Source organism: Lepisma saccharinum, chromosome 29 (genome assembly GCF_977018435.1).
Source record: "Lepisma saccharinum chromosome 29, izLepSacc3.1, whole genome shotgun sequence".
NCBI classification, from domain to species: Eukaryota; Metazoa; Arthropoda; class Insecta; order Zygentoma; family Lepismatidae; genus Lepisma; species Lepisma saccharinum.
In genome coordinates, this window is record NC_139257.1 from 8,449,088 (window position 1) to 8,469,422 (window position 20,335).

Genomic DNA, 20,335 nt, shown 5'->3' on the forward strand with positions numbered 1-20,335 from the left:
ATCGTTGGTTCACTTTCCTCTTCCCCTGAGATGACTGCTGATCTTGTGGCTGGTAAGCTATGATGTTCGGTCTGCTAGACGCGTTTCTCGCTTCGTTTTACAGCTAATAATGTGGTTGGTAGTTTATCATTTTTCACAAAATTTGTGTGTTCCTTGCAACCCTGCCGTGCGCTGTTTCGCCGCAGGATATCACGTCACAGGTACGATCAAATGTTGTGTTGGGTTGCCAGCATCCAGGCGGCAAAACGGTCTTTTTTGAACAGCTGTAGTGTCGAATCGACGCACCAACGAGAAAAATGTTACTGGGAAAAGTTGTTTGTTTTGATGTCCTCTATACGAATCTGTGGTCCGTGGGCGCCATTAAAATGACACCCTGTATATTCGAGCGAATCACGGTGGAACGTGGGAGAGTTGATCGAATTTGAGCGAGCAAAAGTATTCCAATGCAGTACTCTATAAGAAACCATAAAACAAGTCCAATAAAAAACACTAAAAGTAGTTTAAAATACTTTATTGAAAAAGTCTTCGTACATTGTTATACATTTTGGCCAGGTTTACTGTTGTACAATCAGGATGACGACAATGAAATATGTGCAATGCAAAAACATTATTTTTTGGCAACTGAGCTTTGTATTGATTATAACTTCCCTCATTTCAACAGTCTTTATTATCTATGGTTTCCACCATACAGGTTGATACCTATGTGTGTAAAGCAGTTTAACATAAGAAAGGATTAGAAAATATCAAAATGAGGTTATTGAAATATAACTTGGGTAAAAGGTGGATTACTACAGCTGTGGTTCCTTTGAAAGAAAAGCTTGCAATTGCAAAGTCAACTGAGATTCTTTCCACTTCATTAGTAAACATTTTGGACCATATAAAGAAAATATATGTTGGCATGTAAAATAAATATGCATGTCCCAGGCACTATTGAAAGTGTTATGTAATTATTGCCTATTATATAGGATATTGTGAACGAGAGAAATAATTTGTCATTCATTTTGATAACATAAATTTTAAATATTTTATTAGCGTATGTTTCAAATATGTACAAGTATTAGAAATGTGTGAAATACTTATTACAAAAAGTGATGCAAAGATATGTTTTGAATTTGTGACAAGTGATGGGTCCAAAATGGACTTCAAGTTTTTCTGTTCTGCTTGCATTTCCATTATTACAAGAATATGGAAGGAAATTTTGCTACTTTTTCTCAAATGTACCTGGCTACATTGTTGCGTATCAAGTGTATCTTCATACATATTATGCAGGATGATGATTTTAATTCACGACTTACATGAAAATGAAAATATATTGGTATGTTTCATGCAATAAAAAAGGGATAAATTACTACCAGTTTTTAAATAATCATTTACAATATGAGAATAACTAATCAAGAGCAATCTTCTATATGTATATTGCAAGGTCTATTGCATATTGCCTAATCTTAGATTATGGTTATAAAAATAAAATTAATCATAAGCTAATTGGTAATTTCTTTTGAATCTTACATTTCACATACATTACAATGCATGTAATAACTATTTCTTCAATTTTCCACCAAACAAGTTTGGGAGAGATGCATATTAATGGATTCCTAACATACAATATTGTGCTGACAAAAGAAACGGAAAATACTGTTTTGGACAAATGCCCACCTGATAACATTTTCAAACTTCATGCATTATGAAATGTATATTTCCCTCTTACAATAAACAGATTCTATAACTGTAAATGCAACGTTCTGCAATCCTTTACGGTGTGGAAACCAATTGTGAACACATTCAATACATAAATCCACTTCATAAATATTTATAGAGCAATATTACACCATAAGGCAGTGTTGTAATGTCTCACATTGTCTTTTATTGGCTTTATATAACATTTGCATAGATTGGCATTGATTCCAAAGCATATAAAAATGTAAGTGATCATTTTTTTACCAAGTTGCAAATACTATACTATCACTGAGCATGGTTCACAGCTTCTGGTTATTAATGAATGTCATTTCACTAAAAAAAAAAAGGAAAATGACTCGACAATATCTTCAACTAATCAATTAAATTATATGTAATTTAAGTACTAAATAAAAAAAACGTTCCTTGTACTTTTAATGACAGTATACTATGTCTTACAAATAATAATAAATGCCTTAGGAGAAAAAATGCTAAAAAACACATAGGTGGTGCATTAAATGAGTATGAAATGAGCAAATCTTGCAGAAAAATACAGAGCTCAGTTGAATCACAAGTAAAGCAACTACCTTCATTAAGTGGCAAACAAAATAATATTAATTACTTTCTGGTTTTATACTATAACACTGTTTATCTTCTGCAGCATTGTTTTATTACTATTATTTACTCTTCTTGTCGTTATCTGAGTCAGAAGGTGTCAGAATTTATAAGGAATTGTTGCAAAACTTTGTACTGAGAAAACTCCATTAAATTTTCATTCAACTCTATCACAGATACAATACTAAAATCTTGCATGTAATGAAATATAAATGGTCTAAGAATATTGACGGTGTGGGTGAAGAAAACATGCCATTTTCTTCTACAACTATATGGAGGTTTTTATGGTTGGTATACAAAACAACCTTCCACTCCTTGACTGGTTCAGTTGCAAGCAGATATTTCATTTTCTCTTATTTTTCCACAACAAAAATATCACACTGCTAAAATAAACTTTCATAATATGAATTATTTCTGATGATGTGTGTAGTTTTATTTTCTCTTCACTGAATTAGTATAAAATTGGTATCCCAAAATAGAAATTCACAAAGTAGTTTATTTATTTCCAATATTACCTCTCCCTTTTACTAGGCGTTCTTCTAAACTGTGTGCTGAAGCATCAAATGGAATTCAGAGGACCAGTGAGAGAGTGTTTCACTTTTTTTCTAAATACTTATTAAGGAATTGTCACTCAATGACAAGTTGTGTTGAAAGTAACGTTTTTGGCATTCTGTTTAGATATTTCTACAGTAACAATCTGGGGGGGGGGGGAGATAATAACATCAAACTTAATAATGCAGATAGAATTTGATTCACTGGGGAGAGTTGACAGTGTGTAGAAACTCGATTTTTATGTTTCTCAGGGGCCATGGACAAAAAAGTATATTAATTTCAGTAACTGTTCCCGATAGAAGAGTGAAAATTGGAAATGTGAAAACATCAACGTATAGCTTGTATCCCTTGTGTTCTTAATGATTACTTATTATTGAGACAAGAACACTAATCCAGGTACAAGTGCTATTTCATATTAACATGTGTAAACTGCAAATGATATCGTCTTGGTTAACTTGAAAAACTCTTGCATCTTCCTTATTCTTCATTATTCACGCACTAATCACAATACATATGCAAACCCTAGCTTTGAAATACACATATCATTCTATAAATTATTTATTTTTTCCAAGCATTAAAACAAAACATGTTTTTAAAATATCATGAAACTTACAAAATATGAAAATAAAAATATCAATTAACATTTGAATAAATGACTTTAGAATGCTTTTCAACAAAAATGTATTTATGATCATGTTTCAACAGCTATAATATTTTAAAACTATTGATTGTACACAAAGTAGATAAGGGATAGTAATTGTGATGTAGAAATATACATATAAAAAACAAAGGTTACAACATAATCTAATCATGATATTTTCCATTACCTGATATTATATGCAAATTTTAGGAGTTTTAGCAGCAACTATTGATAAATACTTTAACTGCTTGCTTTCACAGAAAAATGAATATACCAAAGTAGCATAAACACAAACTTTGTTGTTTATCTTATTTAGAAAAATAAATGTACAAAATATTTTAAAATTCAGAAAAAAACTATACAAATAAAAGGTTCCAATGATAATCACAGTTCAGCAAACATAAATGCACACCACCATGTTTCCAGCTTCCACCTTACGACTCAGATAACGTTACATGCTAAATTTGACATAAAATATAATGTTTTATTGCATTGGCTAATTTCAAGGAATGTTTACTTCTCGACTCCATTCCAAAATGTTAACTTGTCTTCAACCTGGCTTCTGATATTTCTTCATGGAAGAAAAAATGTGACGTATTGGATCCCTTGCAATATATATATATCTATATACACAATGTTCTGTTGCCTTTTTAACCCGTGCCCTGAAGCAGCTGTCTCCATTTCCAGTGCCTACAACTTCTCCTTATCCTACGCAAATATGACATAAATGGCTGCAGTCATTTGATATGTAACTCAGCGTCACTACTAGAATAAAATTTCATATTGTTTTATATTCTTTTATCAAATTACTTGGGTAACCTCCTATGTTCTCTACTATATGACTTCTTTTTTTCTTTTTTACCATTTTACCTCAGATATTTTCTCTACATTTTTACTATTCACAATGCTATGTTTTCATTTTGCTTGCAATTATGAAAAAACTAAAGAGATATAATAATATTTACAGGCAAACAAAAGGTTTCTATTTTTTAAATAAAATGCGCATCTCATTTTACTCTGCAAATTTCAATTTAACTGCTTGCCCTTCTGCTACTTGTGGAACGGGATTCGTCAGGAATCGCTCCCACCAGTAAAACTTCGGGAGACATATTTTAGATGCAGAACAGAGTGTGGAATGTAGGCAGCCTATTTTTTTTTTTTTTCACACTGATCAAGGCACCAATTACATTTCGCCTCCTTCACAGCACGTAACTTTGCACATAATCTCTCGGTGTCCGACGTATCTTCTTTACTGCACATCCGTAACATCAACAATTTACGAAGGAAAAAAGTGCTTCAGGACAGGGCCGGAAAAACATTCACAGCAGGAAAAAAATCCATCAGACTGTTTCACTCCTTTTTGCAAAAAAAAGGGGGGGATCAGGTAAACAGTGGACATATGTGGCTTTCAAAAAAATAGTAATAATTCACAACACAAAGTATGCAGTTTCAGAAAAATATTAAGCTCAGGAAACATTAATTTCCTCCCCCCTTTTTTTTATATACACGTTCGTCATCTGAAACCAAAATATAGTGACTCTGATGCCTAGAACACTGGCTAAAAGAACCTGTGGTGCCAAGTTTATGCTGATTCACACTAAGTCTGTTTATGTATGGAGAATATCTGTGGGGGGGAAATGCACTATAATTCCCACAGATGCCATTTCACCATAAGCACATTACCAGTCAACGTCAAGAGAATGCAGCTGCATTAAAATTTCTGCATCTGCTTCACGGTTCAACTCAAAATGTCAACCGCACTGGCTAAGAAACGAGCCTTATACCGAAAAATGCTACGCAGCACACAGTAAGGCAAGGTTTCAAAAATAAGCAAAATAGAAAAAAATATTTCCTCTGCTTGCTTGTGTTACGGAAAAAATGGGGAACTTTTAAATTATTGATCCTCGTACGAAGATTTTAAAAACCAATCACCAAATGTTCCACAAGATATACGGTCTAAGGACTGAATTTTTTTTTTTTAAAAGGAAAGGAGAGAGTAAGTAAAAGTAAAAGGGCAAAGTGATGCAAGGGGATTACAGAGGACTTGATCACAGCTCCCCCCTACGATGCGTAATCCACAACAGAAGAATTACGTGTATACCCACTTCTTCTGCAGACACTGCCATCGTAATGTTCTTGTACCACAGCAATTGCTACTATGATATTTCTGGCTTGCTGGTAGCAGAATGTAGAATCTCACTGAACGACTGTTCCAAGCACTGCTTCAACTCAGCATAGCTCACCACTAGGATACTCTGCTCGTCACGGGACACCAGGCAGATCTGTCAAAGGAGAAGAATATAAATGCACAAAAAGCTTGAAGCTCTGCTTTCACACAGGCAGGGTAGTTTTAAAACAAGTGGGTAAAAAAGTAACTGATGATGAAAAATTAGTAATCAGTAAGAAACGCACCTACTGACATGTGTAAATTGTCCTAGAGTTGCTAATTTCCCTTCATCGGACTTCTCCGTTATTCTTAGGTGGGAATTCATCTACCGATACCAGCCATACTTTTCTGGCATATTGGTCTTTCATGGGGTTCACAAAAATGCCACGCAACACTTATCTTGGAAAACATGTAAAATTTAAACTTTCTTTTTACTTTGCACAAATTATGAAAGAAAATCGGTATATTTTTTAAAGCAAATTTATTGGAAAATTCATGTATATAATTGGCGAACAAATTCTAATTATTGCGATTTTGAAGTATCGGTATGAGTGGGAATCTGCAAGAGTATCGGTATTGGTTCAAAGTGGTATCGGCTCAGTCTTGGTTCTTTTATAAGGCAAGGAGCCACAACAACTTAATTTACACAAACTCCTCTGCGTGCAGGAAAATAGTTGGGTTTTACTTTCACAAATAACACACTTCAAACATATTTTCAACATTTACCTTCTTCCATTTGGAAAACCAACATGTTTCTACACAGTATAAAGTTATATCAATGTTGTTAACTTTAAACACTAAAAAATAATTAACATGGAACTTACAAATTGTTACATCCATATCCTTGTCTCTTAAGCACCTTTATACGATTAAATACACAAGTCCTTGAAGTGAATGCTTAAAAGGAAATGACATCAGACACAGCATTCTTTTAATTGGATCCAAGGTTTGGTCAAAGAATTTCTATTTAGGAGTGGTTCTAATTAACGCGATCCAAGCCTGACTGTCGAGCAATCAGAGCACATGCTATTGAAATCGATTATTGAAAAGCAACCTCTAGGTCACAAATGCAGATGTAATGGCAACCGGGTGAGATGCAAACAATGTATTACTTCATATTTTTAAAAGACAAGCCCGAGCGGGATTCGAACCCGGGACCCTTGGCATCGCAGTGCAATGTGCTAACCACTTGGCCACAGGGTCCGGCATATTTTTAAAAGACTATAACTATTCAACTTAGAGGAATAAAGTTTTGTATTAAATGGTTTTAGGTACTAAACAATGGCACTGATTAAATACATACTTTATAGCGTTTACTGTACATGCATGGAAGAATACTTTAGTTTTTTTCAATTGTAAACACCATTGATGGTGTAACTTGATGGATGTGCCTTTCGTGCTGTATGTATTATACATTGTAATCGCAAAAGCTAACCGAAATCTCAGACTAATGAAGTAAATACTCTCTGCCGAAATGTTCCATGAAATGCTTTCGTTTAAAGTACGGAGCAATTTCAGACCATTCAAGATTTCCAATAGGAATGCTGTTCGACAACTTTCAATTGCGTTCAATTCAATCACTTGTTCATGATCATGAGGTCGTTACAAGTATAAATACTTACATTTTTTTCAGGTTATTTTGACCACACAAATTTAAGCAAATACAATAGTGATGGGACAAATTAATCGGTACTTTATGGGTAGGGCCCAGGACTTTATGTTAAAACATATTTTTATTTGGCATTGGATCGAATCGTCCAATCTTGTCCTCTTCTCCTAACACTCTCCGTTATCTGGTCTTTCCACCGACATCTTGGTCTCCCCCTTGGCTTCATTCCCACTCCTTGTGCATTGCATCCATTCTCTTCATGTGTCTGAACCATCTCATCTGTGCCTGATCTATTCTGTCCTGAAGCTTCACCACACCCACTGTCTGTCAGATCTCCTCAATCCTTATTCTTATCTTATGAAAATCAGCCAAAATAGACTAACTTGATAATGCATATTTTACCAATTTTGCGATTTTAAAACATATTTCTTCAATTTTCTCTCAATAAGACATATTTCTGTATAATTTCATAATTATCTTGCATATAATCAGTTATTTTATAATTTATTCCTTGTACCTTTAGCCCAACATTATCGATGGAAAGGTAAGGAAATTACAAACGAAGAAATTAAAAGCACATGCAGTCTTTTCTTACCAGCCAGTACAGAACAATAATACCCCCCCCCCTTTTTTTGTTAACTCACTGGCAATTGATAGCCCTGCAAACATTATTGAGGAAAATGTCCTCTTTCATTGTTGTGCAGCCATGGGAAGTAAACAAGTTTCAATTGTTCTAATTTCTTTACCTTCTTTTCACTTCTAACAAGAATCAGTCAAAAGTAAAAATTACATTCGGTACATTACAGCCCTTACTCTATTGGTAATCTAGTACGCGAGTTTCAAGATCACTTTTCGTTTGAGCCAGGCGAAATAAATAATTTTTCCATTACATTCTTAGGTTAAAAGGCTCTGGCTTCATACCCACCCTGGAAGATACTAACATCCCGTATAATGAGAAATTCCAAAGTATTGTTGTGCATATTTTTGGCTTTACTGGGAATATTTCTGCATTTTTCATGACATAATTACATACATATTTTACAGTTTTATAGGACATAAAGTCCAAGGCCCTATTTATAAGTATTGACTGATTTAGCCATATCAGTGAATTGATAAAATTACCAATATTCTTTGACACAATTAACCTACAAATACCGGTATAGGACATTTTGGTTCTTAACATCTGATGCTTTTCTCCTTTCTCAATCTCTGGTTCACAATGTAAATGATAAAGTTGTGAAATTTGTGAACGAACATAGTCTACTCGTGTACCAGACATTTGTGGATTAAACACCGGATTACTGTACAGTCAAATGAAGACCACTGCAAGCAAAAGGCAATAAAGCGGTCAACAAGATTTCTGAAGTCTGCTTAGGCAGAGGTGATGCAGTGTCACAGTAGCTACCCAGTTTCTCCAACGCTACGAAGCCGATCCCAGTATCTTGGAACGAAACGTGACAGGAGACGAAACATGGGTTCACCACTACAAACCAGAGAGTAAACGGCAAAGCCTGGAATGGAAACATCCGTCGTCCCCTGTACGCAAGAAATTCAAACAACAGCCGTCCTGTAGGAAATTGATGCTAACACTGTTTTGGGATGTGAAGGGACCGATCCTGGCGAAGTTCTATCCACATGGTGAAACTGTGAATAGTGCAAGTTATTGTGCGGTCCTGCAAGACAAACTGAAACCTGCAATTCATCACAAGCCACGAGGACTGCTGTCTAAGGGCGTGCTTGTACTCCACGATAATGCCAGGCCTCATACAGCAAGGCAACAGTAGACACTGTGCACAGGCTTGGCTTTGAGTTGCTTCCCCATCCTCTGTACAGCCCTGATCTGGCACCATCAGATTACCACATCTTCGGCCCTTCGAAGGAGGCACTGTGTTCAGCAGGCGGTGCAGACGTGGCTTCTTGAGCAACCAAAAACCTATATCACGGATGGGATACAGAAGCTGATTGCACGATACCAAAAGTCCATTGCTGTGCAGGGGGCATAGGGGGCATATGTGGAATAGTGATATGTGTAATTCTTCTTCTTGTGTGGAAATAAAGATGTTATGTGAAAATTGCCTTTACTTTTTGATTTACCTAATACATTAATTACAGAGATGAATGAACCATTCATGTTCTTCATGGAATCGCTGCTGTGTAATGTCACATTGATAGAATATTGGTTTACTAGTGTTACTTTATTTAAAATTTCATTATCAGCTCATCCTTAGAATGTTCTATTGCCCACAAATTAAAATAATCATGGCTACTGCCATTCCAGGTTGGGCACTCTAGGACCATGATAAAATTCAAGTATAATTCCTGGTTTTGAAGACGAACTTTCCAAAAATTCAAGACTACAAGCACATCCATTCTCTATTTCAACCTTATGTATTATCCCCTCTCACCACCCACACACATACGCAAACAAATATATTAACAATATGAACGGCCTGTGCGATTCCTATGTATTAACAAAATCTAATTCAATTAAACAGTATATATATATTTAAAATATTTAATTTAAGGTGCGGAGTTAACATTTGCCATTTCACATACTCAGGTTCGAAATACATCTATAAACACAAGTCACAAATGTTACGGTTCTATATTCTGTAATCGGTGACAAATTGTTAATTGCAATATCGAACTAAAATTTACCTAAGCATCTTCAAGATATCTTATCTTGTAATAATCCACCTGTCAGATAGATTTTCCTGCAAAGAACACCAGCAAAGTAAACGGATTGAGAAAATTGTTTTATTTTCCGTGCAGATTTCTTTTCCTTCCTCGATATAAATAAACGCTAAAATGTGAAAAATTTGCAACAGGGAATTTATAAATATGTAGAAATTCAATGGGATTTGGATTAATATAAGTTGCAATTCTTCACGTCTATGGAGAAAAATTCAAGCAGAATTCACACATAATTCCTGGAGCCAATAATTCACACAGAATTCCCAGCATTCCCTTTCCATACTAATACTGCTACATATGTACCCTGTTTTTTCGACCTCTTACTGCACACAATTAAACAAATTAAAAAGGTGATGACACTCATTATTTGTGAGAGTGACAATTCCTAAGTAAATTAATAATACACCTGAAAACTTGTATTCATGAAAAAAATTGAAAATCTTAGAACTGTATGCATGACCTTTGTAAAACCAGCTGCAATGCAAAAAAAAAAAGGAGTGGGTTTCTTTATACAGCATAATTTGGACAGGATTATAACTGTAAGTCGATACTCTTCTTGTTTTAAAAAAAAATTATCCTCCTGGGACCCACGGTATTGAATTAAATACAAAATCAACGTATTACGTCATCGCCCTCTCAAACGCAACAAACAGTTTGTGTTTGTTTTCAGTTTGAGCACATGCTATAAGAACGAAAACCTTAGTAATTTTCATGAACTCCTTCATGAAGCGGGAAGCTACGTCATCATCTGGTAAGTTCCATTTTCGTCACTAATTACGTTGTTGTTAGACGTTGTGTTTGTGTAACACAATTTAGTACTATTCGTACTATATTTGCATAACTACTGTTGCGTGAGAGATGCACATGAAGAAAATGACATGTATTGCCTACAGTACTTTGGAACTATAGTTGGTTTTATTGTGTATTGCATACAATACATTGGGACTAGAAATTAGTATTTATACACACCGGAGTGTAATACATGATTTGTGACAAAATATGATCAGATTTCATATTAAATTGGATGTTTGTCATCCTATACTGATTTAATTTTATATTACACTCTGTCTTTAATTTTATGAAATTTTATTTCGATTCTCTATCTTCATTTCAGATTTTCTCCAAATGACCTAAGAGAAACTTGCAAATTTGCAAGACACCTGTAAATGCGAAACCCTTGTACAATGCCCTGTTTACCTAGATTCAGATCTGACTCTGATTACATTTTTTGAACTTCAGCTGTTGCGAACAAGATATGTATTGACAAAAAGATACAAGAGTTCTAATAGTATCTTCATTTTCTTCATGTCGGGATGAAGAATTAAGTATTCGAAGAAAATACTACAATGATAACGTTACTATTTTTGCTGTAATGTTGAACAAATTTCTTAGTTTACAATGTCATTTATGAACAAAGATATTTCAAGTACATTTGTAAATATACATTTTCAGAAAACATAAAATCTGTAGTTATTTAGTCCCAATGTATTACATACAGTACGTCAAAATTCTTGCATTGTTGAACAGATATTGTTGCAAAACTTGATATTTGCATTTAGTAACAAAAACTGATATTGGAAAAGCCAAGGAGCAACATAAATATTCATTAGGTTTTTCTTGGGTCTCAGGAGGTTAAAGATTTATTTCATGTCTCTGCTTAATCTTCTACAAGAAGGTGCAAAACCTTAAATTTGTAGCACTAAAAAGGCACAGACATGCGTGCAAATTTACATGGGCTGATGAAAACTGAATCAAGTCTGAAAGTCGAGGAAAATCCAGCATAAGGTGCATCACTTTCCTATGGAGGGAAGAACAACAGTCTTCAGGTTCATCACTTTCAGAAAATGAGAGCTCAACATTCAAGCAGCTGACACCTGCTACACGATTCTCTTACTCAATTTCAATGAGGCAGATGGATGTCCTCATATCATGACAATACTCCAGTTTATATTTTCTCTATGACAACAGCTGCTTGAACTGGTTCACCATCCACCCTATTTTCCAGATTTGGCACTTTCCCAGAAGATGGAAATAATGAATTTTCACACTTATAATAATAATATAGGGCACTTTCAGACAGCTAAAGACAATTATCTTCTATGGATTACAATGTTCTAATATGGAGTTGGTGTGTTGATGTATGAGGAAACCATGTTGAAACATAACTGCCTCCGATTTTCTCAACACTTTGACATCTTGTCACTCCTGGGTTGTAACGATTTCATTGAAAATCTATGGGGTTGTTACAACCCAGAAGTGTCCGTGACTATACTTTAAACCATGAACTTATTGCAATCATTTCCTGTATAATTCTACCAACTAAGGCCTAGTACGCACTAGTGATTAAAACTTGGGCGATTTTTTATCACATTAAAAAAAAAATGCTCATATTTTTGTCAAGTACTCACTAGCAATACAATTGTTGTGCGATTTGGGAGACATCACGCTCTTTTACTAGTAAATGTCTGGGTTCCCTGTAGCTTTTTTGTATTCTTTTCAAATTGAAGTAGTTGTTCCCTTTAAATAACAGTGCATAAAGAATAATAAGAACTGGGGAAAAAATTGGAAGTACCAGTGAAAGAAATTTTTGTTTTTCGTATGTTAGTTTCATTGTGAGTGTCATTTCAAAGTCTATATTACTAATATTAAGCAAAAATGTCAACCTTCTGTTCTATATAGGTCATAGGCCAGTATTTATATATTTTTTCCACAAAGTTCCAGGTGGTCACGTGGCACTTCTGGCTGGCTTGAGAATGAAATAAACACAAAAGTATTCATTGTTGGCAAACGTATTGCGAGAGAGTATAAATTGTCTTCATTTGTACAAATATTAACTAGTATTCACTGTAACACACGTCTTTGCAAAATAGCCAAAAAATGGCACAAAAAGCAAAGTAAAATAAAGCAAAGATTGGGATGACTGATGACATGATGAAATTGATGAATGGACACTCACAAACATACATGCCCAGGCTGGGATTCGAATCCGAGACCCCTGGCATCGTAGCACGATTGGCTAACCACTCTGCCATGGGGGCCGCATAACACAGTTCTCATGTTGTACATTGAAGTGCAAATACGTTAACATTTTTCAAATATGTATGAATTTGTCGCTCCATTAACCTTCTTTTACAAAACTTTTCTATGAAGATCTCATGCAATTCTAGCCACAACTTTTCTTCATGGTTATTGTCCGAATTTTCTTTCAAACGTCTGTCTTCAACTTTCATTATAAAACTGTATCAAACGACACTGTACATTTACCAGCACAACAGCGAACTTCCCGATACACTGGGATTTCCTTTGCCCGAAAGCTAGTCAACAGCGATTCGGATGATAAAAAATCGCAAACAGGTGCATTTCATTTTTACGGTCAACAATTCCGTCACCTTGAAAATGGAGCATGCTGTAACTTTTTAATCTCCATGATTTAAAAGTTGCCAGTGCACGCATTTCCATACCAATGCTTACTTTCTATTCCCATGATAGAAGAGTTGCTCAAAGAGAGTGCTTTTTAACTGCTAGTGCGCTCTAGGCCTATAGGTTCATACAAAAAAACAGAAAAATAACTGAAAATAAAACACAAACATCCTACCTGTCATGATGATGAACTACAAAAGAAAATAAAGATCAATGTTACAAAGAGTAAACAAAATCAATCTAACTGTTTACACTAGGATATAAGTACATTATTTACCAGTAAATCTTCAAGTTATATTTACTGCTAGAAATAAGTACATCTACTGGGTGTCCCACTTAAAAGTGGTACGCCTAACATTCATTCTGGCGTTCACAAACAAATGGGTGGAATCAGATTAATGTACAGGGTGGCTCAATAAGTCACTTAACACCCTCAGTACAAGGCCACTGCGGCATGGAATTTGAAATTGGCGATGACCAATCGTTATCTGCCCAAGGAAGAACCACATTGACGCCACCCACACGGTCGGCGGCCATCTTGATGTCCGCCATCTTGAATTCAACTTCAGAATTTTAAATGGGAAGGCGGTGATATGATATATCAAAATGGGCTAGAATTTCACGAGAAATGCAATGGTGAAGGTTTTTTCGACGTATCTTTAACCAGTAAAAAGTTATGACTGAATTCTTGTACCAATTTCCTCATTTTCGAGGTGTTAGAAAAATGCCTTAAAATTTGTTTAGCGCTTCGGTAATGCATCGAGATCAAAGTGACGTCTATGGAGAGACGTTCGCATGACATTGCACATTATTTTAATCGGATACATCCATGAAGAGCTGTGCATTATGAATGGTTGTCGCGAACAATTTACAGTGTGACGCTTCCATTGAATTAAATGTCCTTCACAGTGACAAGGCTAATGTTTATGTTCATAAGGAAGTTCATAAACAGAATATTCGATGCTATTTATCTGATAACCCATTTTCGACAGATCAAAGCTGAATGGTTAGTGTTGGTAAGTTAATGGTGTGGCGTGCTGTGTGGAACACGATTGGTTAGTCAATTTTCCATCAACGGAACCTTAAATGCTTAGGGCTACTTGGATTTGTTAAATAAACAGTTTTTTTCATCCTTGCTTATGGAAGAAGGTACTTTTTACAGAGTTTTTGCAATAGGGAAGAACACCAGAACACTTATGGGAACGTTATGAACCAGTTTTTGTCCAAAGTTAGTTATCAGATGACAAGGGTCACATATTCTGTTTATGAACTTCCTTATGAACATAAACATTAGCCTTGTCACTGTGAAGGACTTTTAATTCAATGGAAGCGTCACACTGTAAATTGTTCGCGACAACCATTCATAATGCACAGCTCTTCATGGATGTATCCGATTAAAATAATGTGCAATGGCATGCGAACGTCTCTCCATAGACGTCACTTTGATCTCGATGCATTACCGAAGCGCTAAACAAATTTTAAGGCATTTTCCTAACACCTCGAAAAGGAGGAAATTGGTACAAGAATTCAGTCATAACTTTTTACTGGTTAAAGATACGTCGAAAAAACCTTCACCATTGTATTTCTCGTGAAATTCTAGCCCATTTTGATATGTCGCACGACCCCCTTCCCATTTAAAATTCTGAAGTTGAATTCAAGATGGCGGACATCAAGATGGCCGCCGACCGTTTGGGTGGCGTCAATGTGGTTCCCCCTTGGCCTGATAACGATTGATCATCACCATTTCCATGTTGCGCGCTGCAGTGGCCTTGTACTGGGGGTGTTAAGTGACTTATTGAGCCACCCTGTAGTTGCCTACACTGAAATATCGCATTACTTGAAGTCACACGTAATTGTTGAATATTGTTGAGTTGCGTTCGACAGTTTAAAAGTGATTGTTTGAGGAGATTGTTGTGCAAAAGTTTGCGGAGAAATGGTGCAGTTTGCAATTGAACACCAGATAGATATTGTTGAATTTTACATAAAGACAGGGTCCATTAAAGAGACTAAAGAAATGTTTGTGGCGAAATACGTCGGTATGAAGCCTCCCACAACCAATGCAATTCAAAAGATGTATAACAAATGGAGGACTACAGGATCCGTTAGTAATGTTTTGAAGAAGAAGCATCCCACAGTGAAGACCCCGGTGGTAATGGACAGAATTCGCAGTAACATATTGAGAAGCCCCAAGAAATCGATACGAAGATTATCTCAACAAGTTGGTGTATCCCGCACAACATGCCATCGTGTACTAAAAGAGCTCCATTTTCGACCATTTCGTGTGACCGTAGTACATGAATTGAAAGAACCAGACAAAGCTAAACGAGTTACTTATTGCAACTGGATGTTATCTTCGATTGCTGATGGTTACTTGGATCCTATGCTCTTCTTCATGACAGATGAAGCTTGGTTTTTTCTTTCTGGTTACATCAACTCACAGAATTGTAGATTTTGGTCACAGGATAAGCCACACGTCGTGCATGAGGAACCTCTTCACCCAGAGAAGATAGGCGTTTGGTGTGCAGTGTCGGGAACATGCATTATCGGACCAATTTTCTTTGAAGAGACTATCAACAGCGAAAGATATCTGCAGGTATTTGAGTCGTTCTATGCACAGTTAACAGAAAATGAAAAAAGACACGGCGTCTTTCAACAAGATGGTGCCACTGCCCACACCTCCAACCAGAGTATGACCCATATGAGTGAAGTGTTTCCCAAAAACAGGCTTGTCAGGAAAAACCTTTGGCCTCCGCGATCGCCGGACTTAACATCTTGTGATTTTTATTTATGGGGAGCTCTGAAAGGAAAAGTGTACGCTAATAACCCTCATACAATAGACCAACTGAAAGAGAACATCACAAACGAGATAAATAACATCTCCCCTGAAGAATTACGACGTGTTTCTCAGAACATTGTACTGCGAGCGCAGCGATGCCTGGATGCTGGTGGATGGCACTTTCAGCATTTGTTATAAACCAGACAGTTTTACACAGTAAGTGTACCTAACATAAGATGTGAAAATGTAATTATATGATGACACATGTCTTGAAACTCTGCAGTATTTACATATGAAAAAACAATTCAACTAGTATGAAAAGCAGTCAGTGAGTTGTACCACTTTTAAGTGGGACACCCGATAGTATACTTACTCTATATAAGGAAAAAACTTCAATGTAGACAACTGAACTCATTCAATAATAAATTTTAAAAGTCATTAGCTCATTTGCAATAATGTTATTGTAGGCCATCAATTATGGTAAATTCTATTAGCTTCAGAATTTTTCATATAACTGGTGAGGTAAGGGGATTACATTTTAGCAGGCAATTTCAATTTTCTTTATGGGTGGGAAGTACATATTTTGCACATTTAATCATTTCAGTTAGTCCCAAATATATTTATATTTTTGGTTGTTTGTTTACCTTACAATCTTAACAAGCATATACTGAGTTGTTAAAAAGGTCCTTCCTACATTTAAATTCATTATAACTTTGAAAAACTAAATATGCTGACCAAGGCAGTAATTTATTTTATAAAAACATAAACTAAATCGTAACGTTTCAACCTTCTAGCAAGGTCTTCATCAGACTCTGTATCAAGTACAAAAGTAACAAGATACACAAAAAGGGCATTATATATACACAAACATTACTCCCTCCAGACTATTAGAAAGTTGTTAGCAACTTTCTAACAGGTGGCTTTCACTTTCCAACTGTACTTTCACCTAAGAGGCTAAACATAATTACTTTCATGTAAAATGTGAAGATATATTCTTATATAATATCTCACTCTCTTTTTCCTTCATTTTTCCTTCTCCTCTCCTCTTTCTCTCTTGTCCTTTCCACTCTTTCTAACACCATCTTCCATTCTTTGTTTAACTTCAGTCCCCCATTCCAGTTCATTATGTCTTCACCTTTCTTCTCTATTTCCTTGGCTTCCTTCCATTTTCTCACTAGCATTCTCTTCTCCCTTCCTATCTGCTTAGCCTCATCCCACTCTATGTCATGTCCTGTTTCTCTCGTGTGTTTAAATATTGCATTTCTCTCTCTGTTAAGTCGTACATCATCCCTATGTTGTTTCAACCTGTCTTTTCAGCCTTTTTTTCGTTTCTCCTATGTACACACTCTGACATTCTTTACACTTCACTTCGTAGATAATCCCTTCCTCTTCCTCTTCTCTGTTCTCCTTTTTCTTGCTTGCATTCCTCGCTATTCCTAAGATGCTTCTCCCTCCCTTCCTGTAAGTTTTAATTCCCGCTTTCCTAAGCACTTTGCATATCTTTTCTGTGGTCTTCCCCATACTCTTTATTCCAAACCATCTCTCCTCTTTTTCTTTCTTTTCCAATTCTCCCTTCTTCTGTTTATGTCCAGTCTATCCTTCTTCTAATAGCCATTCTTTTCCAGCTGTTTCCATAGGCTATTTATTTTGCCTTCTTTTTCACATTCTTTCATGCATATTTTCTTGATTCTGCTAAGCAGATAGGAAGGGAGAAGAGAATGCTAGTGAGAAAATGGAAGGAAGCCAAGGAAATAGAGAAGAAAGGTGAAGACATAATGAACTGGAATAGGGGACTGAAGTTAAACAAAGAATGGAAGAAGGTGTTAGAAAGAGTGGAAAGGACAAGAGAGAAAGAGGAGAGGAGAAGGAAAAAATGAAGGAAAAAGAGAATGAGATATTATATAAGAATATATCTTCACATTTTACATGAAAGTAATTATGTTTAGCCTTTTAGGTGAAAGTACAGTTGGAAAGTGAAAGCTACCTGTTAGAAAGTTCCTAACAACTTTCTAATAGTCTGGAGGGAGTAATGTTTGTGTATATATAATGCCCTTTTTGTGTATCTTGTTACTTTTGTACTTGATACAGAGTCTGATGAAGACCTTGCTAGAAGGTTGAAACGTTATGATTTAGTTTATGTTTTTATAAAATAAATTACTGCCTTGGTCAGCATATTTAGTTTTTCATAATGATGGAAACAAGTCTTAATGGTGTTATAATTATAACTTTGTAACGAACTGAGAGATTTTAGTGAAATAAAGTGTATACTGCACAGCAGGCTTTAAAGTTTTACCAGGCAACACTCCATGTTGAGAAGATCATGTGACTGGGAGTGACCATGTTATCCTAAGATGGCGATGATTCAGGTGTAGGCAGTGTTTTCTGTAGTATCGTATCATTCTACTGAATGATGGGATCAAAACCTACCACTCCCACAATAAATCAATGGGTGATGTAGCTTATTCATCATTCATCCTCATAAATGATGAGAGCACTTGTCATTAAAATGACAAGTCTAAATGCTTTGCTGCGAAAGGCAAATATGAAATAAAATCTCTAAGCAACTAGAGATTGGTCACTCATTCGGTTTTATGAACCTTCAAACCTGAATCATGCATGTTGGTTGAATAATTACCTGTCTATCTGAAGAATGATAATGACGAATGTAATATGACGTACAATACAATTTATCTAAACTCTCTTTGCCTTCGTTGCTTGTTGACCAGCGATACTCTGACCTCTCCTCTCAAATACGAATCAAAAGTCAGTCCTCTCCCAGCCTGTCTACCCTCTAAAACCCAGGCCATGGAGCTCTTCCTCCATGCTGAATCGTGAGTTTTCCACCTGTTTATTGCAAACAGTGACCACCTATTTTCCTGATTAAACTCCTGTATCCTCAATACATCAGGAAGTTTGCTTAATGCTTAACTGTGCAATACTGAAATAGCACAGAGGGTAGACGACTGGTGTAAACAAGTGAATGCCCTGGTCAATATGAAGCTTCCAGAGAAAGTTTAAATAAAATACAATCTTATGGATTAATACGGTATGCAGAGCTGAAATCATGCATTCTGGTGCATCACAAAAAGGCCCCGGACATACTAAGGTCGGTCATAAAGTTTTTATTATCTTAGTGAAAAACAAGACTGAAGCCAATGATTGTGTTTTTCACGTAAACGCACATCCCTCTAGTGTCAGCCCAACAGAACTAGCCAGCACCACAGTCCTGCGGAATGCTGCTGGAGCGTCGCTTCCAAGATGGCATCCCCAGTGGAGACAGTGGAAGTTCGCGCAGTGATTCGTTTCCTATTTTTGAAGGGTAATAATGCGAAGGTGATCCATGCGGAACACATCAGTGTGTATGGTGAAAATGTCCCATCCTATGACAATGTGGTAAAGTGGCGCAAGCGCTTTCAATGCGAAAGCGAACGACGTCGCCACCTCCAAAAAAGGGGAAGATGCAGAAGTCATTGGGAAAGGTGAAGCTGAGCATTTTTGGGGACTGCCAGGATATGCTCCTCACAGATTACGCTTGGAAGGGTCAAACAATCACAGGAAGGTACTACGAGGATCTCCTGACCAAGTTAAGGGAGGCCATCAAATCAAAGCGGCGAGGAAAACTCTCCAAAGGTGTTCCTCTGCTCCATAACAATGCAGTAGCTCAATCTGTGCAGCAGACTGTGACACACGCAGCTGCGTTGGGTTTCAAAATTCTGCCCCACCCACCCTATTCACCCAACTTAGTGCCCAGTGACTTGTTTCTCTTCCCTAGCATGAAGAGCCCGTTGCGTGGAAGTCGATTCCAGGACGACGATTGCTGAGGTGGAGCAGTTCTTCGCCAGCTATAGTAGGGACTTCTACAACCAGGGCCTCCACCACTGGGAGAAGTGCGTTTCTCTGTGTGGTGCATATGTAGTCAGACACCCTACCGATTAGACCACCGTGGCTCTAATGTAATTCATTATACTCTTTAATGTTATTCATTATATCCGTGTGATCCAATGGATAAAGTAAAGTAAAATTTATTATTACTTCGCTAGTTTGCTTGAATGATAAACATGTGATATTTTTGCTTGTACGAAAAGAATCTTTAAATGTTTGGACTGGTATAATAAATACCTTCATAATTCATATAAAAATATCAAAAGTTGCATTTGACCCAAAGTATCAATTGTAAGATAATTTCTT

General features: G+C 36.2%; 1 protein-coding gene across 1 annotated transcript in view; it reads right to left on the minus strand.

Annotated features, from left to right (window-relative positions):
- Positions 1-514: 514 nt before the first annotated feature.
- PAN3 (Poly(A) specific ribonuclease subunit PAN3) overlaps positions 515-20,335 on the minus strand; it is a 121,008-nt gene continuing 101,187 nt past the window's right edge. The window contains exon 13 of the mRNA XM_083114831.1: positions 515-5,763. Within this exon, the coding sequence (XP_082970957.1) occupies positions 5,638-5,763 (126 nt within the window). The 3' untranslated portion in view covers positions 515-5,637. The remainder of the gene's footprint in view (positions 5,764-20,335) is intronic.